Genomic DNA, 23,454 nt, shown 5'->3' on the forward strand with positions numbered 1-23,454 from the left:
TAGGAGCAAACTACAAAGCTGGAGACATCAGAAAAAAACCAGGGGACACTGTGATCTGGTCACTTTGAGGGCCAGAATCTCTTCGGTAGTCACAAAACAGCCTACACTGCTGGTGAGCAAGACCTCAAGGAAAACAAAAGGATAAAAGTGGAGTAGATTTTAAAAAGTCAAGAAACATCAGAGATATAAGTACCAGTGTGTGTGTGTGAAGTAAACCCCACCTGTGGCCATAGGGCACACAAGAGCACCCGCCCTTCCATGGTGTCCCAATCTCGTTCAGGACTTTAAAAGGCCGGCTGCTGGCACAAGAGGACCTTCCCACTGCAGCCAGTAGCTCTAACACGCAGTGCACCTGCTCATCTTTCATAAACATCAGCTGAAACAGCTGCAGTTTTCCCGATGTCCATTTTGAAGGCTGCATATCAGATGCCTCAAATCACAGCTTTAAATCAGTCTCCAGAGCAGGGAAGAAATAGCAGGAGAGTGTAAGGGCCATACTCTCGGAGTGTGTACTCACAACCCCAAGAGAAATTTGACTTTCATAATCTCCCTCCCTCCTTTGCACATAGCAGGTAAACCCCAGCCTAGAACCCAGAACCCCAGCCTAGAACCCCAGAACCCAGCTCAAGGCGGGATTTCTGGGCATGTGCTAAGCTGGGGTAGGCAAGACACCCACCGCTGGGTCAGCCAGACAGAACAACCTCCACTGAGCAGGCCAAGGCCAGGCTATGCCCTCTCAGCCTCCACTCTGCCAAGTGGAGGGAATGAGGCCACTCCCCTAGGGCGGGGGCACTGACAATCCTCAGGGAGCCTCCAAATCCCCACTGTGGGACATGAGCCACAAGATGCAGACCAAGAGGATAATTTCCTTTTTCCAATCCTATTCCCCTCACCATTTCTCTGCTTGAGGGGCTACCCTGACTTAGCATCTGTGAAATTTGTTCAAATGGGGACCTGACTTTCCCCTCTGGGTCTGAAACCCACCTGGCCACTAGGATTGCTGCTTATCTGGGATACTACAGGGAGGCCCTGGTGCCCTGATGGAGAGATTCTCCTAATGTGAGCTCTTGGCTTGTTCTGGAGCCTTTCATGTCCTGGAGATGTAAGTGTAATTCACACAGCATCTGAAAGATCCATGAACACTATGCTTTCTTTCCACAAGTCACTAGACAGTCAGGACGATCAGGGGAGGTCAGCCTGGTCCAAACATGGTGTCCCCTCTATCACATGACAGAATCTCAATAGACATAAATTGGATGGATGGATGAATAGGTGAATGGATGGATGGGAGAACAGATGGATGGAATGGTGAATGGATGAATAACTGGATGAGAGAGTAAGTAAATGAATAAATGAACAAATGAATGAAAGTTGGAAGGATGGTTTTACAGAGCATTCAGCCCTAAGAGCCAAATCTCTGGGTGAGAGACTCACCTGAGCCATCAGGAATAGACCTTACAAACGTTGGCAACATCTTGACTGTGGCTGTAGGATTAAAATCCCGGGAGAGGCCATTCTTCATCTCCTTTTTGAAACGATTCATGATATCTAACAGAGTTTCATCAGAGAGCCGCATGGCATAGAGATACTTGTCAATCTGGAGGAAGGATAAGAAGAAAAGAAAGTGAGGCCAAGGCTGAGGAAGGTCGTTTCAGCTCCAGTCTGGATGGAGAAGGACAGGGTGGGCAGGGTGAGGTACCCATCTATCTAAGACAATATAGCTCCATGGGCACTAGAGCACCCATGCTGATCCATCATTGAGCTGCATCAACCATGTTGCTCAGAGCAGGTCTGCAAATGCTCTGAGCTCTGGTTCCTCTCCTGTAAAATGAACCAGACACCTCCAAGATCCCTACCAACCCTCAAATATTACATGGAAACTGTCCTTTGATCCCCAAGTACATGCCAGAGGCACCTTAAGCCTCCACATGACTCCTTCCCTCTGGCTCATCCTCACATGGATGGCAGTGACCCAGAACAAGGGCTCCCAAGCCATCACCTGGGGCTCAAATCCCAGCTCCATCACTTAACAGCTGTGTGAATTTCTGTTTCCTCAACTGAAAAACTGAGATGATAAATAGAACCTACTACGCGGAATGTTACAAGATCAAAGGAGACAGAGAAGCACTTAGAACACAGACAGTGCTCAAAAAACATCAGCTATTACTAGGATCGTGAGGCAGTGGTGCTGCTGGGTTTCCTTGGGTATGACTTCTAGGTGAATGGAAACGGTGAGCGAAGGGCTGGAGCCCTTCAGAACATGGCCCTTCAGGCCCAGGGCACACAGACCTTAACCTCACTACCCCCCAAAAGGTCTGGAACAGCCCAAGTTCCCATGCCTGTGTGCCAGGGCCCATGTGCCCACTCTTCCAGACCAGACCACCCCTGACTCAACCAGGACTGAACCAACCTGCCCTTCTTCCTGGGCTACCCACTCTCCTCAAGGATCCCAAGCTCCCAGCCTCAGGCCTCCTTGTCATCATTTGTTTTTCTTTCTTCATAGTACCTTCCCAATGACTCTCCCAAAAAGTATTAACTGGGCGCCTACCACATGTCTGGCTCTGAGTTAGACACTTGTCCTCACAGAGTTCGCCGGAAGTTTCTCTGTCTCCTGGTTCATTCTTTCTGCCACGTCCTGCTTTAGGAAGCCCTGATAACCATGTGCCTGGATTCCTGACTCCTGACCCATTCACTGCAATGGTTTTCAGTCTTCAATTTCTCTCCCTTTTTAACCTATCTTCTACACCATGACCATGTTTTGCCTTTTTTTTGGGGGGGTGGGGCGGGAGGCAGGAGGCAGGAGGCTCATCCAGGATATTTCGCTTTCTTAAACTGGGACCCTGATCACTTCACTCCCCTGCTCAAAACCTTGCAATGCCTCCCATGTCCAAGGCCCCTACGCTCTGCAGGTACAGCTCTGGGCTCTCTGAACTCCAGCTAAACCACTCCTACCATTCCTGGGAGGTGCCTGGGCTCTCCTGTCAAACCACCCTTCCTTCTCTTCCCAGTTACTCAAATCTCACCTCCCCTTCAAGGTTCAAATCAAATGTCACCTCCTCCAGCAGACGTCTGAGACCCTCAAGGTGCAGATAATGGCCCCCTCAGCACTTATCTCTCCACATGGTCCAGCCTGGCTCACTGCCTGCTACACCTGTCATGGGGACAGTGTCTGCTCCATTCACCTTGACCTCCCAGTGCCTCATGAGGAGCCTCACACACAGCAAGCTCCCGGTCAATGAAGAGACTGATTTATGACTCAATGAGGCTGCTGAAAAGGCCTCTGATGCTGATTGGCTTCTGAGAATGGGATCTCATGCTTACATTTCAGGGTGGCTGGAAACATTCAACTCAAGGACACAGAGTAATTTCTGCATATCTTGCTCTCAGGCAGCCTTCTTGCTCTGCTCCCAGCCCTGCCTGTCTCCTGTCTCACAGACAAGGCAGAAGTCCTCCAGCGTCCTCTGCGGCCTGTGCCCTGCCCCCACCCCCATCTCTTCTACCACAACCACATTTTCCTTTCCCCTTCATAATAAAGAGAAGGGCAATCAGAAACTGCCGAGAGCTGGAATAGAAATGGCCAGGACACAGCCCCAGGAGACGTGCTCTGTTCTACCCCCAAGGCGGGCAGCGCCCATCGGCAGCTCTTGCTGCAAGTCATGGCGACCACGTACGTGCTGATCAGAAGAAGCAGTCGCGCGTGCATGAGCCACAGAAGCACACGGGGTGGGGGTGGGGGTGGGGTTACTGAGTGCAAGAGCACATCACGGCACAAGCAAGAGCAAAGGCCAAAGACCAGGGAGGGAGGGTGGTCTGTGTGATGATGGCGCACACAGAGCAAGAATGAAGCAACTGGAAAGACTGTCAGGAGCTAAGCCGTGTGAGGCCTGATAACACAGGTGGACAAATTTAGACTCTAAATGTGACTCTACCAAGTATTCAACAGTGAGATATGTCTCGGAAAGATCAAGCTGTGTGCTGGGGAGGGGATGGGTGAGCAGAAGCAGAGAAGAGACAGTCACGGCGCTGCTCTGGCATCTGGATGTATTTTCCCTATCACACTCCTCACCCTCCTTACGATCATCTGTCTACTGACATGCCTGTCTCCTCTGATAACTCCTGAGTTTCCCAGGGAAGGGAAACATGTCGAGTAGACCTTTGGAACTACCCGGTTGCCTGGAACAAAGGAGGAATTCAACGAATGCTGGGCAAGAATACTTTATATCAGGGTTTACAGTATATCAAGTGCTTTTGTATCCAATACATCATTTTACTTTCAAAAAGACCCTGTCAGGGGGACATTCTTAATCCCCAGTTTTCGGTTGTAGAAACTGAGGCTTCAAGAAGCTAAGTGGAGCCTACCACCGTTCCCACCCCTTGGGGAAGGTCAGTCCCCTCTACTGTGTGGGGATCAGGCCCAAGCAAAGCTGCTGAGACTTTCTAGCTGGACAGGGAGAAACTTGTAGAAAGAGCAGGGCTCCACAGCCAGCCTGCCTCCTAACTCAAGGTGCAGCTCAGCACAGGGACAGTGATCCCAGAGGCCCAATGTTTTAGGACAGCCCATCAAACCCAAATAGAGCCAAGAAGCTCATACAGTAAAGCAGGCTGGGGAAACAGATGACAACATGGCCCCCAAGTGTTGAAGGAAGAAGGGCTTTCCCCCTCTGGTTCAGGTTCATGAATCATCACGTGGTACAACTCCTCTCAGCAGAGATGTGGAAATCAGGCCCAGAAAAAGGGTACAGCACAGGGCAGAGCTGGAACTGACTCTGAAGCCTCTAGGATCTCAGGTGGTACCTTCCTGGTCCTCAGAAGCTCAAGAGGGGCCTTTGAACCAGCACAGATCCCGAGGCTTGGCTGCAGTACCCCCGACACTGCCTGGCCAGGCAGGCACCTGGTGCAGGGCTCAGCAGGCTCACATCATACAGACTGTGGCCCTTTAAACAGCCCAGGAAGCAGTGGAGCCACATCAAGAGACACTTGCAGGATACTCCGTGGGAACCAGAGTGTCCAGAACCTCACCAAACAAGGGGCCTCTTTCCTCTTGTTCATCAGATGAGCCCTGCCTGGCAGCTGGCTGGGCTGCCCTCTGTCCACCTGGGAAAGAAGCTGGGAATGGGCGGTGGGTGGAGGGAGGTAGAAAGGAAGGGGGTTCTCCTGTCTGTTTGCTCCAGAGCTCTGCAAGAACCCCAGTGTAAGAGCTGTTTTTCATATAGAAGGTGGGCAAAGAAGACCAGGAGGGGAAAATGAGGGAGGGAAGCAGGGCCGGAGAAGGGCAACTTCTGGCTTTGGGAGATTTGGCCAAAGTCGTGGTCCTCTCAGCTTTTCTATTTCTGTCCCCTCTCCAAACAGCTCCAGATCTTTTCCTCCCCACTCTCCTTCCCTCTCTCTCACATTTCCACAGTCCTTCCTCTTCCCTTAGAATACTGCCTCCAGACTCTGCTGCTCTGGCCAAACACTGGGGTCCAATGCATCCCACATTGGCCTTCAACCCCCAGCCCTACATTTTGGTGACAGGAGGGCACAGCACCTCGTCTGGTGGCTTCAAGCTGCAAGCCACCTATCATAGGATGTCTATCACAGACACAGACAGAGGCTCCCAGGAGTCTGTGATAGGAACTCCCTGGGCTCTAGAGAGCTCGTGTTCACAGCTGGTGTCTGACACGAGCATGCAGGACTCGGTCAGACTGGGAAGGAGATGGGGGCAGGGGTGCCAGGGTCCCAGACACCACACTCTGGGCTGGATCCTGCAGACTCAGCTCAGAGGCAGGGGGAGATGTCGGAAGAGAACACAGCTTCACCAAGCCCTGTAGAGCCATCTAGCCAGCGGAAGTACCCAGTGGCCCCACACTGGTCTAAACTCAAAAGTATCTGTGCCCAACGCCACCCCCTGCTCCCAACAGACATGCATAAAAAAACAATTCAAGACTGGACATGCCCAAGTGAACAGGCCAGTTGTGGCAGGAGCACCGTAACTACTGGTGATTCGGGCACTCTGACCCCTCATAGGAAGGGGCACAGCCATGGAAACGTTTTCACTCCCTCTCCCAGCAGAGCAACAGATGTGCCTGAAGTGGCTCAGCACAGGCCTGTGAAGTGAACGTCCCAAGTGAGATGTTTTACTCGCAGAGGGAACTGGGGAACAGGCAGTGAAGGGTTAAGAAGGACTCTTGCTTAAGGGCAGAGCAGAGATTTCAACATCAGATGCACTTCTGTTTCTTAAGGGGACTGACTCAGGAAAGAATGGGTCCAGGGTGATGAATATTATTTTAATGAGCGCTCATGGTTGCAGAGGACTCTGCCATTTATACACATGACTTTCACATATTATCCCATCCAGATGTCACAGAAAGGGAAGAAATGAGCCCGTGGATGTCAGGTGCCGGGCATGAAGTGGGTGCTCAGTGTGTTAGTTCCCTTTCTCCCAGCATAAGTCAGTGAAGCAGGCAGGAAAGATATCACTATCTTCACTTTATACTTGAGGAAACGGAGACCCATGACTCACACACAGTCACGTAGTTTATAAGTGGCAGCTGGATCTAGACTCCAGGTCTGCCAACCCCTCTTTTGGGGCTCCTCCTTACGGATTTCTATTCTTTCTCACATGTGGGAAGCACACAGGGCTATGGATGAAGAGAACTGAGTTCAATAACTGCCATTTGTTAGTTGTGTGACTTTGGACAAGTTACTTAACCTCTCTGATTCTTGATCTCCTCTTTCAAAAGGGGATAATAATATTTTCACTTACCAGGTGGCGCAGTGGTAAAGAATCCACCTGCCAAGACATAAGAGACACAGGTTCGACTCCTGGGTTTGGAAGATCCCCTGGATTAGGAAATGGCAAGCCACTCTGGTATTCTTGCCTGGAAAATTCCATGGACAGAGGAACCTGGAGGGCTACAGTCCATGGGGTCACAAAGAATCGGACACGACTGAGCAATGAACATTTTCGAGTGATCATTGGTCAGCGAGAAAACTGGAGTGGACACCAAGTTCCTGGTTCTGCGCTCCTTCCTCGGTACCCTTCTTGCTCAGCCCAGGGCGAACCCAGCCCCAGGGTCTGAGAGCAGGGAAATGTGGGAAAACGGTAGCATTAATGCCACCACTCCATCCACTACAGAAGCAGTGTACATGCTCCCTTGCCTCACCAAAAGCACACCCTCCAGCCTGATTATTATGGAGGCCTCATTCACCACCCAGCAGCCACCAGCAACCTGAACTGCTCATTTCATTTTCCCTTTCACACCATCCTGGGAAGGATGCTCAAAGGCAAACCCAAAGGTCCTGGCCTAACGGCACCCTCCACCATGGCGGGTACCATCCCAAGCCCCCTTCTGGCAGGTCCAACCCCCTTCCTGCCTGCCCAGCCCCACCTCACCATTGAGGGTGGTGGCCCAGGAAACCTACCTTTCTATCCTACTTTTGGCGGCTAGTCCCTGAGCAGGCAGGGCACTGGCCACAAAGAGAGACATTTTGGACGCCCTGGGTTCCCTACCAGAATCATCTGTCCCAGGCACCCTCCTGCTTTCTGCCCCACTGATGGCCCTTCCTAACAGATTTGCTTCCACTTGACTGCCTTGGCCTGTCAATGCCGCTCAACACCCCGCTCATTTCTCCAAGCGCACCTCCTCCGAAGGGCGAGGTGATCCGCCTGCCCAGCACCAGCTGCCGCTCTTCTCAGCATCCCCTTGGCCCTTGTGCTCAGCGTGGAGGAAGCAGCCTGCCTGGGGACAGCGGCAGTGAGTCCTCCCCGGGCACCGCAGCGACATGTGCGTGGTGTGTGCCTCCCACCAGACCGTGTCAGGGGTGCAGGGGCCCCACTTCCAGGCCACTGGTGTCCCAACCTCCTCAGGTGGCTTCTCAGCTGGGCTGAATGGCTGCTCTCCTGGGGAACGGAGGCCTCCAGTTACGCCTAACCCAGGAGGTCTTCTCGGAAGGGTTTGCTAGCTCAGATAAGATAGGAGAGCCCTCTTCCCTGAACGACACAGCCCTTCTCCAGCACCAGGCCCTGACTTCAGCCTCACGGTGACTTGTGTGGAGCCAACAGCCCTTCTGTGAGGGAGGGACTGCTGCAGGCGCTCTCCAATCCCCCCACCCCTCACGACATCTGCACCCTGGGGTCCAGGGGGACACAAAAGCTCTACAGATAATCAGGAGTCTCCAATATTCGAGGTGGCCAGAGGCTTTCCACAGATGAGAGAGGAAACGTGTTTGGGAAAATAAGTTCCATTTTAGAGGCTTCTGAGTGAAAGCTGTGTGTGCAAACATCCCCAAGGCATCAGGGTCCCTTCAGCAGGTTCAAACACTGTCCGCGGAGGCTCCCTTTCCCAGGCCCTTTCCAAGGTTCAGATACAGCTCTCGGCCCTTTGTGCTTCTGAATGGTTAGTTCCATTTCAGTGGGCATGGACTGAGCACTGTTCATACAACACTTCTGTTTAATCACAACAAATCAGGAGGAAAATGGGATCCTCATTCTTGATGAGGAAACTGAGGTTCTGGGAACTGAGATAATAGTAAACGACACTGGAGCCCCTGCTGGACACTTCCACCTGCCCTGATCTAAGCAGCATACTTGCAGGGTGGGCATCATCAGCCCCGTTTTACATGGGAGGAACCTGGGGTCAAGCAGCCAAGGGAAAGGCCCGAACATCCAGCATCTAGGATCTAGGGCGGCTCTGGCTTCAGACCCCAACCCGGTGCTCCCCAGCCTCCTCTTGCTAAGAGGACCGCAGGAGGCCAGAGGTCATGCCCAACATCCTCCTGGTGACCTTGGCTCCTGCTATGAGGCACTTTCTGCTGGCAAGAGACCAAGCCCTTGCCCAGGATGAGAACACAGCTGTCATACTGAACTAGCTAAAAATAAAGGAGGTACCCAGTCCCTGAAGGTGAACAGAACAGCCCTGGAATGTGGCAGGGCAAGAACAACAGGCTTCATCCTGGGCCTCGTGGTCAATGGCTTGGGCTGGAGCCAGGCTCTAGACTCACAGTTTCCAATGTCTCAGGTGCCTCCAGGCAAGGGAAGAGAAGATCTGAAGTATAGACAGCTTTGCTTTCACCATGAGACATCCAGACCCCAGAGTCATGGTTCCAAAGTACTGCAGTGGTGGGGGCAGAACAGTCTGGAAAGCGAAGGACCTCAGGCCTCCTCCAGCTGCACGGATTCCTCCTTTAACCTTGGGCACATCACTTCCATCTGTGTTTTTCCTATCAGTAAAAGAGCATCATTGAAAACTACCCCCTCGTCATCACATACGGTGGGCACCGGAGCTCCATGACACCGTGGATTCCTCAGAATACAGGCTTTTCAGAATCCTATGGTGGCCAAGCAGAATGGTACCAGGATTCCTGCCCAGCTCAAGGATCTGGCAGCCAACCCTCTGTTATCCAGGAAGCTGCACTCCTTCTGCAGGTGCCTACAGGTGTGCTCTGGATGAGCAATGATAACATCTGGCATTTATGTAATTCAGTATACTTTCCAAGTGTTTCCATACCCATTCTCTGATTTAATAAATGGACAGTGAGACACAAATCACCTCATCTGATGGATAAGGGAACTGAGACCCAAAGAGCTTAATGCCCACCTAACAATACTGCTTCAGCTACAGGGATCCTTGAAAGATAAAGGATTCCAGCCTCCTGGTTTTACAGATGAGGAAATCGAGGCCCAAGGACCCCAGGAACCTACTGCTTTAAATGCAGAGTGCCTCTGTCCAAACCTCTGAGCCGTAAAATTCACTTCTAGCAGAGTGCTTCCAGTAGGAATATAATGCAAGGCATATATGTAATTTAAAATTTTCTAGTACCTTCATTTTTTGAAAAGGTGACATTAATTCTAATAACATTTTATTTAACCCAATATATCCAAACGATTATTCCCACATGTAATTAATATCTTTTAAATTATCGATGAGCTATTTTATATATCTTCTTTGTCATACAAAGTCTTCAAAACCCTGTATTTTATATTCAACAGCACATCTCAAACCAGACTTGCCACATTTTAAGCGCTCAATAGCCACACATGGCTAGTGGCTCTTGTTCTGGACAGCAGAGCTCTAGCACTCCAGTCACATCCCCATCATGGGAGCCTTGAGTGACAATTTCTGCTGGGAGGCCATTGCCATGCACTGCTGTGGAAGCCTAAAGCCCTGGACCAAAGTCCCGGATCTGCATGCGCAGTGAGAGCCACCCACTAGTGTCAGGCAGACCTGTCCGCCATCCCAGCTCTTCTGTTCTCTGGCCAACAAAGATCATGTCAATTCCACTTCCTGAGGCTTCCCTGCCCCATATGTAAGAGGTAGGAAGAAATACCTACTTTCAAGCTTGCCAGAAGGACTCCACTAAATCAAGCATGTAAAAGTATTTTGAAAATGAACAGAACTTTGCAAATGTGAGGCAGTGTCTCTGTTACAATGATGGCCTGGAGTCTCCTACTTGATTCATTGCACCCACCTAGGCTGGGTCCTGGAAGGCACTGGGGGACATCAGAGAAATGAGGTCAGATTGAATAACAAGGCTGCAGGCGAACCCCACGCATCAATCAATCAAGGAAAGCAGCTGCTTACAGAAGGGCCAGGCAGACATTGGGAAAGAAAGTTAGACCGATAATGCCTTACAGGGAGCATAGGGAGGTCTTGCAAGGTGAGTACTGGCCTCCCCAAATGTCCTCTTTTAAATGCAGACAGGACGGAGGGAGGGGGACAAATGGCCAAAGGGTACAGAGAGAAAATTGAAAACCAGAGAAAATCCCTAATATTCACTGTAAAAGACTTTATTGGATCAATTTCCTTCCCGGGGGAAGGAGTTGGTCAACACTGAGCAGCATGGGAGTGGAGGGGTGGGGGGTGGAGGGGTGGGGATGGGCAGGCACAAACCAGGGTGCTGGGGCTGGCAAGGGTGGGGAGGAAGGGGGAGACGGGAGTCAGGGGGATTCTGAGGATTCTGTGCCCCGCTCTGCCTTGTCCCCAGTTCTTTCCTCCTTTGAATCTGTTTCCCTCAATAGCAAAATGAGAGTTGGATGTGTTATGGTAGAAAGAACATGGGTTTCTGAGTTAGGGGACCTGACGGTGTTTCTGTCTCTATCACTCACAAGCCATGTGGTCAGCAAGTCCCTCCACCACTTGGGGCCTCAGTTTCCTCACTTCCTTCCTCAGGGGGACAGAAGCAGGGTCTCTTCCAGCAATTCCACTTCTACACACATACCCAAGAGAAATGAAAGTATGTCCACACAGGGAAAACTGCTCACAGCAGCACTATCATAACAGCCTCAAAGTGGAAACAACACAAACATCCTGAACTAACAAATGTGTAAACAAAATGTGGTATATAAGCACAAGTGAATATTATTCAGCAATAGAAAAATTGAAGTGTACATACGTATGAATGAACTGTGAAAACATGCTAAACGAAAGAAACCACACGCAAAGTTCACATTATTATATAATTCTGTTCATATGAAATGTTCAGAAGAAGTAAATTCATTTAAAAAAAAGAAATAGATTAGTAGATACCAAGGTGTAGGGAGCAGCGGGGAGTGACTGCTTAATGGGAACGGAGTTTCTCCTGGGGTTGATGAAAATGTTCTGGAATGAGATGGTGGTGACAGATGCACAAGCTCGTGAATCTATTAGACACCACAGACTTGCACTCTTTACAATGTTAAGTTTTGTGGTACGTGAATTATATCTCAATGCGAAAACAAGCAGAGGCTCTGCCAGCAGACTTGATGGGTCTGCATGCTGACTCTTCTGTATATACCTGAGCCTCAGGGTTCTCATCCAAAAGCAGTGATCATAAAAGATCCCCACTAACAGGGGAGCTGGGGGGATGTAATGCCTTCGGTGCAGCAAACAGGACAGGCATCACACGTTGCCTTCAGTTAGTATTGTTACTACTGATGGTTAAATAAGAACCATTTTAGGAAAGATAGGCCCCTAGTAGGCATTCAATGCAATCTTCCCTCCAAGGTCCTCTCAACGCCTCAGAGCCTGCAAGCCGGTAACTAAGCGTGGAATTGGATGAACATGATCCGACATTTTCTGCCTCTCACAGGGCTCACAAGATCTGCTTCTATTCGCAAAGGGCTGGGCTGCAGACTTCACATTTCAGTTTCCCTGCCGCAGGGGACACAGCCACCCTCTCCTTTTAGGGAAGATAGTGTGAGAGAGTCTGCCGGCTTTGAGCATTCTCTAACAGAGAAACATTTAGGGGGCTGATAAGCCAGCCCTGCCCACCCAGATCCACCCAGGAAGAGTGGACGCGCAGGCAAAAGCACACTTGTGTGTTTTAGTTCTCAGGAAAGTTTACAGGATTCACGCTAAAGCACAAGGGGACACAGAAAGCCCTCACAAGCTTGTCTCTGCAACCCCAAACCCCTCTGCACGCATTGTGGAAACAGCCAAGGAGGCGGGCACTGCTCACGATGAGTTTTCAGCCTCAGTCAGTAATACTCTGGCAGCAAGGGCTACCTTCATAAGGCAAACTAGGAAATGGCTATTTTTAAACCAAGCTCAAATGCTGTCATGTGCATGGAAACGTCTGGGAAGAAACAGTCTGTTTAAAAATTGTCTATTAAAAATTTTTAAAGTTTTACTGCACCAAGGGTTGACGGTGGAATCACAGGAACCTGTACAAAACTTTTTTTGTTTTGTTTTTTCTATTTTTTTTAACTTTTTATTTTGTATAGGGGTATAGCCAATTAACAATGTTGTGATAGTTTCAGGTGCTCAGCTATACATATATATGTTCTCCCACAAACTCCCCTCCCATCCAGGCTGCCACATAACATTGAGCAGAGAGCTCCTTGTGCTATATAGTAGATCCTTGTTGGTTAGCCATTTTAAATACAGCAGTGTGTACATGTCCAACCCAAAGTCCCTAGCTATCCCTTCCCCATTTCCTCCCCCTGGCAACCGTAAATTGAGAACCTGTACAAAGCTCCTAACTGGAAGCCTGATCACGAAGGCAATCTAGCAAAACATTAAAAATGGGAAGATATACACACTCTTCGGCCAAGCAATTTCAGCCCTAGAAACACAACCTAGAGCAACTTCTTTATGGACAGAGGATCCCTATGGCACTGCAATTTAAAAAATCAGAAATTCAAAAGCACACCAAAAGTACTGGTAGATTAGCTTAGCGTGTTCACACAATGTAAGAGCATACTGCAATTTAAATTGATGAAACAGAGGTACATGGATCAACGTGGAAGAGTCTCAAATATACAATGTTGAGCTTTTAAAGAAAGCCAGTTGCAGAAGGATACAAACAGAATAACACCATTTACAAAAGGTTCAAGCCATATAAAGTAATAGTACACACTGCTTAATAGATACATGATATGTAATAAAAAATATTAAACATGCAGGAAATGATAAACACCAAATTTAGGACAGAGGTCACCTCTGGGAGGAGAAATGAATGGGACTGAAGACGGGCATAGAAGCAGTTTCAGTTGTGTCTGTAATAAAATTGCAATTGTGTCTGTTACTTTTCAAGCTGTGCAGTAGACACACAAGTGTTTATTACATTAGCTTCAATATTTTTTATGCACCTTGAATATTTCACAATAAAAAATTAACTCTTATGTACTGATTGGTGGGGGGAGAGAATTAAAATATAGATTCCAAGTTAAGTCATTAAAAACAACAGCCCTCTGGATCCCATTCCAGGTTTTCTAAGACCTTGAGAAAGTTACTTATCTCCTCTGGGCCTCCAGCCAGTCCCTGTTTCTAAATGGGTAATAAAATCTCTGCCTTCTGTCCACAGCACACAAGGCAGCAGGATGTCCAGGGAAGGAGCAGTGAGGGGGACAGAGCTGCCCTGGGACCCCCAGGGATAGCACTTCCTGCCATGACAGCCTCACTGAGATTTCTGAAAGATCAGATGAAAGCACACACATACACACGTGGGTGTCAGTATGTCTGTGTGTATTGTTAGATATAGATAGACATATATATACCTACACACAAAATTGATATCTGATAGGGCTTCCCAGGTGGTGCTAGTGGTAAAGAACCCACCAGTCAATGCAGGAGACGTTACAAGACAGGTTTGATCCCTGAGTTGGGAAGGTCTCCTGGAGGAGGGCACGGCAACACACTCTAGTATTCTTGACTGGAGAATCCCATGGACAGAGGAGCCTGGTGGGCTATGGCTCACAAGGTCACAAAGAGTCGGACACAACTGGAGCAACTTAGCACAGATGCACATGGTACCCAGAAGGTGTTTTGGGATGTTCAGCCATTGAAAAAGAGAACCATTTAAAAAAAGAGAAGGCAAAATTACATTTTGGTAACTTTCCATTTGACTCCCCCTTATGAAGTTTCTAATTCCTGGGTCAGGAAGATCCTCTGGAGAAGGGAATGGCAGTGCACTCCAGTATTCTTGCCTGGAAAATCCCATGGACAGAGGAGACTGGCGGGCTCCAGTCCGTGGGGTCGCAAAGAGTCGGACACGACTGAGCAACTAACACTACAAAGTTTCTAAGTGTAATATTCCCATTTGTACATTTAGAGTCTAGCTTTTTTTTTTTTTCCCCACAGCGTAAGTGTAATCTTAGTTCCCTGACCAGGGATCAAACCAGGGCCCTTGGCAGTGAAATATGGAGTACTAATCACAGGACTGCCAGGGAATTCCCTAGAGCCTGACTTTAAGTAACTCCTAGGCTAGTGATTTCCCACCCAAAGATCTGACCATGGCCCCCAGAGCTCTCATAGCATTCTATGCTTTGCACTTATCATAAGACAGCAGATAATTATACTCCATGAGAAAACAGGAATTATTTCTACCAGGTTTATAGTCATCACTCCAGCCTAGTATAGTACTCTGCACATAATAAAGGACTCAAACATTTTCTGAGGAAATGACGGCACTCCCATGATTGGATTTGATTCTAAAGGTCCTCAAATCAATTAAGCAGGTGCCGGCGGTCTAGCCAGGACCACTTCCTGGGCGCAGAGGTGTATGTTGGCCTCTCCAGCATCTCCCCCAGGGCCTCCTCAGGCATGTTCAGAGCTGACTCCAGTGGCTAATTCTACCAGGCAGGAAACCCTGACTGCAGGCACATAGTCCTTCTAGGAGAAAGCTGCCCAAGCTTTCTCCAGAAAACAGGAGGAGTGTGGGAGGACAGCATGGCATGGCCAGATGTGAAAGTCCCTCATACCCACCCTCACTCCCAGTTTATTCCCTCACGACAATCCCAAACTGTCAAACCAAAGGAAGTGTTGGGGATTTTCTGGGCGGAGAACTCCAAGGAACTTCCAAGGGTAGCGGGGACAGGAGCTGTGTAATGAAGATTTCCCAGGGAGTGAGGCTCTTACTGGGTATTTGCATAACACCAGATCAAAAGGCACATGTGATGGTTTTCTCTCATTTCTCTCTCACTCCCCCACCCCACCCCCAATCAATAAGGAAACAGGCATTTTTTAAACGCTTGCTTTTGCCACTGGGACACACGGGCCCCAAGGAACTACAACTCGGTAGCCCTGTAACTGCTAAGCATACTCTCCTCTGTCTTCGTGAACCAAGTACTCGAGGATCTTGGACAAATCACACTTGTTGCTCACCTGCTTATGGGGATTCCGTCAGATCATGGGGATCCCTCCCAGGGAAGATCCACTGGCATTTGTTCACCATTCTGACAACCCTGGAGGAAAGGAAGTCTAGCCTTTCTTTAGAGGCCAAGTTCTAACCTTGCAGGGCCCATCTTCCTTTCCTGAAGGAATAGAGCACTATGTAATCCTTCACCTTTCTTCAGGCTCTTAATGGCTAACCCAAGTGGAGGAAGCAGGCGAGAGGAGAGGCACGTTAAAAGCTGCTTGGAGGTCAAAAGACACAGCCTGTAGCTGCAGAATCAACAGGTGGCTAGAATTCTGATGAATGGAATGCACACAAGCATCCTTTTCCTCCCAAAAGCAATAGAAGAGTAAAAGGGATATCTATGTTTTGTACTTTTGTACTTCAGTCTAATGCCAGGGCACCCTTTCACTGCACCCCATCATCTAGCACTATGCATACGCAGTCTGGAAAAACGGCGATCCATGCTGGGAAGCCAGATGCTTGGCACATTTCAACACAGGATGTATTTATGAGGTTGAATTACTGATGTCCCATAGCAAGGGGGAGAGAAAAGATACCCTTTCGTGATCACTTTTGTATCCCAAGCAATCCCATAAACCTTCGCTGGCACCATCCCTGTCTTCCCCTTTCCCACCCCCAGGATAGAGGTCAAGGAGATGGATGAGGAGTAATGGGGGATGCCAGAGCTGTCTCCAGTGCTCCAGAGGCCACCTAGGGCTGGAGGGCTGAATCATCATGGCTTGTCTTCACTGGGTCCTCATCGGGTTGCAAGTAGGGCCCAGTTCTGCAGGAAGAACAGGGCTTGGAGTCCTGCAAGTGGAGGACGTACCTTGGATCCCTAGGGTAAGTGGTCTTTAATAATCCTGAGTCCCAGGAGAACAGATGCAGTCTCTCAGGGTCTGCACAAGTAGGGGCTGGGAAAACTGACTAGGCTATCAGGACAAGTGCCCACTATGTGTTCAGGAGGCCCAGGAAGCTTCCTGAGGACCACACACACAATGGAAGAGCCACACAGCCCATCATGAAGGCCAAGGTGACCCTCTGGCAGGAATCCATATCCTCTCCCCATAGAAAGCAGCCTGAGAACTCCTCTATGAGATGCAAGAATGCCAGCTTGTTTTTAAGACCCTCCTTGACCAATAATATTATTTTGTAGAAGCTTTGGCCTCAAGACCCTCCTCCAGCAAGGTTCTGAGGCCAGAGGAAGGCAGAGAAGGAATTTCAGAATGCCAGTCTCAGAGGAGGAGGGATGTGAGGATCAAGTGATTCAGAAATCACAGAGTCAGATGCGTACAGGAGCCTGGTGGATAGACTGTGAGTCAGGACACCATGAGAAGTGGAGGGCTCTGGGGCCACACTAGAAACTGCCCACATGATAAAATGGGTCCCACCAAGGGCAGTCCAAGCCTCAACCCAACTTGGCCCCTGGCAGCCACAGATGATGGTGGGTGTGGATGCTGGAGGCTTACAAGGTTATCTGGGTCCCCACCTCAGTGATCTGCTGTCTTGAGCTACAAAGGGCACCACGTGCAGGGAGAGGACAGTGAACCCATCTATGTCTACAACACCCCACTGTAAGATGGGAAGAGCATCAGTGATACGCAACACCACTGAAGGCAACTGGTGAAATGGACATGTTGGCATGCACAGCTCCCAGAGCTCAGTGGCGAGGAGGAGGCTCCAGGGTGCTCCTGGGGAGTAGAGTCCCATGGTTTGACAACTCCACAGTCACTGCCACTTGTACCCATGCGGGACCCTGGCCAGTTCCCAGGCCTGTCTCCTAACTACCCAACTCTGGTCCCCCCTGGGTGCAGGATCCAAGATCCAAGCAGCATCCTCCACCGTTTCTGTCTCAGCACCTCCCCCTCAGCTGACTTCAAGGAGGAAGCCTCGTCAAGTTCCCAGTGGAGGGAGGCAGAAACGTGGGTCACACCCTGGCTTTCCCCCTAACTCCTCTGGTGACCTTGATGAGGTGACCTCACTACCCTCAGCAGGCCTGTTTGCCAGGGCTGTCCTGGGTGATTAGGAAGGGCACTGAACTTCCGGTGGCTGCAGGTCTGTGGCTCCTGCCTCTCACCTGTAGGTAGCGCTCCCTTGTTGGAACTCCAACGTCAGGTTGACTTTGCTGTCCAGCCCACCTTATCCTAGCAATAATGTCACTCACTTTGGGTGTGGGTCAGGAGCATCTGCCAGCCTTGGCAATGATAAAATGGGCGTCTTTCCCTAACAGCTTAGGCTGTTTCTTAAAAACTTGGTGCCAAAGCTGGTAGAAGGGAGAGATACACCTTTCACACCTGCCAGCTGACAGTTTTTTATGTTACAAGTCAGGGGAGGGAGATGTGTCCTTGTGCAAGAACACACGCCACAAGCATACAAGTCAAGACCTCCATCCGACTCAAAGGAGCAGTCTCTTATTTGAGCTCCTTTGGGCTGGCTGGAAATTACAGCTTAAGAGAGCGGTCACGTAGAAGGATAAAAAAAAAAATTCCATTCAGACGTACCGCTCCAGACCTGAGGCCTATGAGCAAAGTTTCCGGTGGCCTCTGCGCCCCTCCCTGTTTCAGGAAGCCATGCGGATCGCTCGGTTCTCAGATTAAGGGAGCAGTCGCAATAGCTGGGAGAGCTGGGGTGACAGTTTTCCCGGACCCCCGACGCCCTCCACCGGGAACCCCAAATATGGGATGCCTGGCCTCCAGCCAGAACTACCCGCCTGCCGCGCACTCACCTCCCCAGCATCTCTGTGATCACTCCGCCCACGGCGCTAGGACCGTACCAAACAGGCCCTGCGGACCAGCCCACCAGTCCCCACATGGCCACCTCCCCGCATGGCCCAGGGGCCCATTTGACTTCCACAGCCCGTTTCAAGGACACTGCAGCAGGCAGCCCAGTCTCGAGGGTCTTTCCCCAAGACACACACAGACGGCCCCAGGAAGAATCGAAGGGTTAAGACTTCCCCACCGCCCGACGATCCAACCAATGCTGGCCTGAGGGAGGCTGGGCGCGGGAGGATGGAGGCGGCTGCGGCGGCGAGCGGATGCCGGAATGCAAGGCTGCAAGCAGAGCGCCGGGCGGCGGCGGCGGCGGCCCCGGCTCACCTTTTTGACTTGGTCATCCTTCAGTTCGGTGAAGTAATAAGCTAGGAGCTGCGCGGCGATCATGCTGGCGGTCGGGCGCTCGGGGCGACAGGCGAGCGGCCGGCGTCTGTCTTCCGCAGCCCGGGCGTACAGTGGTCCTCTGGCGGCTGCTCCGCGGCTCCTCCTCCTCCTCCGGCGGCTCCTCCCCCACGACCCGGAGCGCGGCGCCGGCTCCGGCGCTCCGCGTCCGCGCGCTCCCGTCCGCGAGAGGGTGACAGTCGCCAGCCGACCCACCTCCTTAGCGCCCATTGGCTGCCGCGCGCCTCGGCTGCGCCGGGCGGCGGCGGGAGGGCCGGGACCTGGGGGGCGCGGCGGCCGCTCCTCCCAGCGTCTGAAAGAGGGCGGGCGACGCTGCGAAATCCCCCAAGGCCAGGCATCTCCCGGCACGTCCCCCACGTAGGGAGCCGGCGCAGGGGCAGGAGGTTTTGTCGCGCGCGCACCACCACGCGTGGCGGCGCCCTGCTTGGGCGGGGCGCAGGCGGGGAGGCGGCACAGCCCGGCCCGGCTGGCTGGGGAACTGGTCAGCCTTGCGCGGGGTGGGGAACGCAGTCCCCTTCCTTGGAAATTAGGGTTCGCCCCAGTTAGTTCCATGGAAGGGGAGACGCCCTAAGGGGACTCGAAGAAGTGGGCGTGAAAAGCAAGCGGGGCCTGTGCGGGTGAATGCGAGAGGCTTGGGAGGCTTGGCGGTCCTCGCACTGGGGCCACACGCCTGCCAGCTCTCGCGGGCCCAAGGGGCCGATCGCGGAGCCCCACCTGGGTCCTCACTGACGGGGCCTCACCCCACTCCACCCTGGCCCGCCCGTGCTGCAGCGCCTCCAGGCCTGATCCTCCGGCAGGCGGATTTGTATTGCTAAACCAAGAGCGACGCCCCACAGCGTCCGCCCCTGAGTCACCGGTTCTTTCAGCCGTCTTCCCCAAGGGCGCACGCCGCACGCCGCTGGGCGGGACTTGAGCTGCAGGCAGTGGCCTCAACCCCCGGACTCCTGAGCACCCAGGCTCGGTGGAGTGTGGGGGACAGTTTAGGCGCCCCTCTTAGATGCCGCCTTTTTCACTTCCTGAAGGAAGTTAGCTGGGTTGGGAGGAATCCCCGGAAAACCATTTGGCTCTAAAGTAGGGAAGGGAGGTGCGGAATTAGAGGTGTTTATGCTGCTCCTAGGACTGATGGCAGCCATAGGATTCTTAGATTAATTGCTTCTGTGTGCCAGACACCACCAGGCTCTTTACTGCCTTCCGAGAGGACGTGAACTGAACTCAAAATACAATGAAGTGGTTACTGATTCAGCGGGTAAGCAAGTGGGGGCTCACTGAGGCCATGTGTCTTGCTATACAACCAGAAAGCTGTAGATCTAGGATTAGACTTTGTGTGTTTTCAAACCAGTGCTCACCCCTGGGTTTTGCGTCCTCCCAGTGGTAGGTAGCCTGTCTGCCTAAACAGGCCATGGTGCTGGAACCAAGGCAGAAGAGATGGCCAGTGTCCAGCCCCATAACCTCTACCTGAGCCCTGGATCCTGGGAGCCCCTGGCCAGGCCTAAGAAAGGTACAGTGGAGTCAGGAGGGGATGGTTTAGGACCAGAACACTTCTCAGGAACCTCAGGGGCGTGATTTTTGCCATCATCAGTTGAAGAGGATCTCAGTTGTAGCCCTGGAACCCAGAGCTGTCAGTCCAGAGCATAGCCCTCACCCCCTTGTTTTATGGCTGTGGCATCCAAAGTCACCTCTCTGAGCCTGCTTCCTCGTCTATAACATGGAGATACTAATGGCACTTACCTCCCTTGGTTGCTGGGAAATACTACAAATAAAACACTTGCTTATAATATGCAATTAATAAATGGTGGGTATTATAAGACTGACTTGGAAGCTGATGAGGTTTACACTTTGAGGCTTCTTGCTCACATTTCCCTGAGTCTAGGCCCGGAGAGGGCCCATCAATTTTATTTTGTAATTTTGAATTATTTTCCAAAGAGGCTCCCCCAAATTGTTTAAGCCACAAGCCTCACAAAACCTGGCTCTGCCTGTGCTCAGTTGCTTCGTCCTTTTTGACTCGTGGCAACTCTTTGGACTGTAATCCTCTGTCCATGGGATTCTCCAGGCAAGAATAGTGGAGTGGATTGCCATTTCCTCCTCCAGGGGATCTTCCAGACCCAGGGATCAAACCCACATCTCTTGTGTCTCCTGCATTGCAGGCAGATTCTCTACCCGCTGAGCCATCAGGAAAGCCTCACCCCTTGGATAGTATCCTTATAAGCCAGGAACAGAGAGGTCTCCTGGCAGCCATCAAACATTTACACCACCTGCAATTCCATAAAGCAAAATTGGGAGGATGAGAACAATTTGGTTGTTCTCAAGTGCCATTCAAGTCTTGCAAATGTGATTCTGCTAGACTCACAAGGACCAAGAATTGTGCTTTGTTAATTGCTCTGTCTCACACTCAGCCCAGGGCCTGGCACTCAAAGATGGAATGAGTCCAGGGCAGTGATCAGCAGTACACATACCCTTCTACCCAGGCCTGGCCAGCATCATTACTGAGCCCCCATTACAACTGAGATGTTTATCTGAGCCGGAGCCAGGGAAAAACTAACCCTTCCACTGGCCAGGCTACCCTGAGATGTTCTGTTTGCAGGCAGGGAGGCTGCCAGTACTTTCTCTTCTCTGCTTTTGAGAGAGAATCTGCTTCTTAAGGGGACTCACTCCTCCCCATCCCCAGAACGCAGCCAAGTCCCAAGGCCTATCAAGGTTTCCTGAGAAATATCTCTAGGCTTACCCCACTGCTTCTTCCCAACCCTCAGTCCTCATCAGCCCATGCCAGAAATATTATAAGTCTTCTAGCTGCCCTTCCTGGCTCCTGGCTTCCCGCCATCCAAGTCATTCTGAGGTCTGAGCCACATTATTCCTGCTAAAAAGCAGCCTAATCACATCATAATAATCGTGCCCTAAATCCCTTGATGGCCCCCTCCTTCCTGATGGAGCCAGTTCAAACATCTCTGCCTGGTGTCTGAGGCCTTACGTAATCTGACTCCACTCTTCCCCACTTATCTTTTCTCCACCCCAAGGAGGCCACTTCCCCCTGTCCTTGGCCCATACCAGGTCCATCCTGTTTGAGTCCCTGCACTATTTCCTTGCTTGCTCAGCCTTCTCCACTCACCTCCACCTGAACCAGTGTCCCTCTCGCCGGAAACCCAGCTCTCCCACCCTCCCCATAAAGCCTTCCCTGACCATGGCTACTCACTGCAGTTTCCCAGGCCTCAGCACTTCCACAGGGCAAACTCGGACTGTGCTTAGAGTCCATCTAGATCTAGACCAAGGCTCTTCTTTACAGAGTAAGAAGGTGAGGAGCAGTAGGCAGGCCATCTTGTCCAGCGTCACGTTGTGGTAGAGTTTGGAGCTGGGACTCAAACCCAGTCCTGATGCCCAGCCGGTGTCCTGTTCATCCTTTCCCACCACCTCACTGTAAGCCTGGCCCACAGATAAGTAACACTGAGTCATGACAGTCTGCCTGATATTGTTGGCTGTCTTCTGAGGGTGGGTGGCCTTATCTGCCCCAATCAGACAGCTTCCTGGGGCCGGGGCCCATGCTGCACTGCTGTGTCCCATACGCGGCTCAGAATTTCTCCTTTATGTCATGCCATTTATCACCCCTTGTACTTCTTTATTATTCTGCCTCTTTTATGTTGCTGTCATAGACCTCTTGGACCCCAGTGAAGTCCCTTTGCTAATTACTGTACGGACCCTGAGGAAGAGCAGCAAAGATCTGGACCATAGGAAACCTAGTTCCACAGATCTCCCCTCTAGATCCACCCCCCTTCCTGGAAGTCTGCTGGATTTCTCTGTTCAAGTTGGGGTGGGGGTAGAGGATCAGACTGCTGGACTACCAAGCCATGAAACACCCCTGCTGGTAAGAAAGTGAGGGCTGCATCTAAGTCAGAATGAAACCATTCGTATCAGCCCCATGGGCACTAGGAACTTTACTCCAGAAATTCTCTGCAGAGGATCAAAGCTGTACCCCAGCATGTGGCAGCATACTTGTAACAGCAATGCTTGCATAATGTTGACAGTTTACAGAGTAGTTTCTCATTTATTGCCTCATTTCTCCTGATAACAGGCTGGTGAGGTTAGAAGGGCAAATATCATTATTCCCACTTAATCAATGAGGGTTATGGGGTTTATAGAACTTGTTTAAGGTCTCAAAGAGAAACAGAAAGTGAAGGAAGAAAACCCACACACTAGGGCAGCATCTTGGAATACTGACCGTGGGGGCCTGTCATGCATGCACAACACATTCTGAAAAGCACCACGAGGAGGGGAGACTGACCCAGTGTTTCTGTTAGTTAGATCTGTGGTGTTCAACCTGGGTGCATAAAAGAATCACCTGGAGGGAATTCCCTGGTGGTGAAAGTGGTTAGGACTCAACACTTTCACTACTGTGGGCCCTGGTTTGATCCCTGGTTGGGGAACTTAAGATCCCTCAAGCCAGGCAGTGCAGCAAAACAATAATAATAATAATAATAATAATCACCTGGAGAGCTTTTATAAATGCTAATGTCCAGGCCCTAATCCCAGAGATGATGGCTGAATTGATCTGGGGTGCAGTCCAAACAGCCTTTTAAAGGTTCCCTAGGTGAATGCCAGGGACTGTCAAGAATGAGAATGACTGATTTAGACTCTAAGGGGAGATCTGGAGGAAATGTCTGAAATGAACTGACTGGTAATACTTTTAGCAGGCTCCCTCAGACACTGCTTGGCCATG

At 50.9% G+C, this 23,454-nt stretch overlaps 1 protein-coding gene across 41 annotated transcripts in view; it reads right to left on the reverse strand.

Moving 5' to 3' along the window:
* Window positions 1-23,454, reverse strand: part of HK1 (hexokinase 1) — a 121,986-nt gene that overhangs the window by 50,380 nt on the left and 48,152 nt on the right. For 28 of the 41 annotated variants that reach the window (XR_014076388.1, XR_014076380.1, XR_014076378.1 and 25 more), the window contains one exon: window positions 1,435-1,597. Coding sequence is in view for 22 of the 41 variants with exons in the window: in XM_081568159.1 (XP_081424285.1) it covers window positions 1,435-1,597 (163 nt within the window). In the remaining 19 variants the exon portion in view is untranslated. Of the gene's footprint in view, window positions 1-1,434; window positions 1,598-18,671; window positions 18,836-23,454 lie in introns of those variants that run through there. The other 13 variants (XR_014076266.1, XR_014076265.1, XM_081568097.1 and 10 more) reach the window with 1 other exon arrangement.

The sequence above is a fragment of the Giraffa tippelskirchi genome, chromosome 2, assembly GCF_054371585.1.
Source record: "Giraffa tippelskirchi isolate mGirTip1 chromosome 2, T2T-mGirTip1v1.2.pri, whole genome shotgun sequence".
NCBI classification, from domain to species: Eukaryota; Metazoa; Chordata; class Mammalia; order Artiodactyla; family Giraffidae; genus Giraffa; species Giraffa tippelskirchi.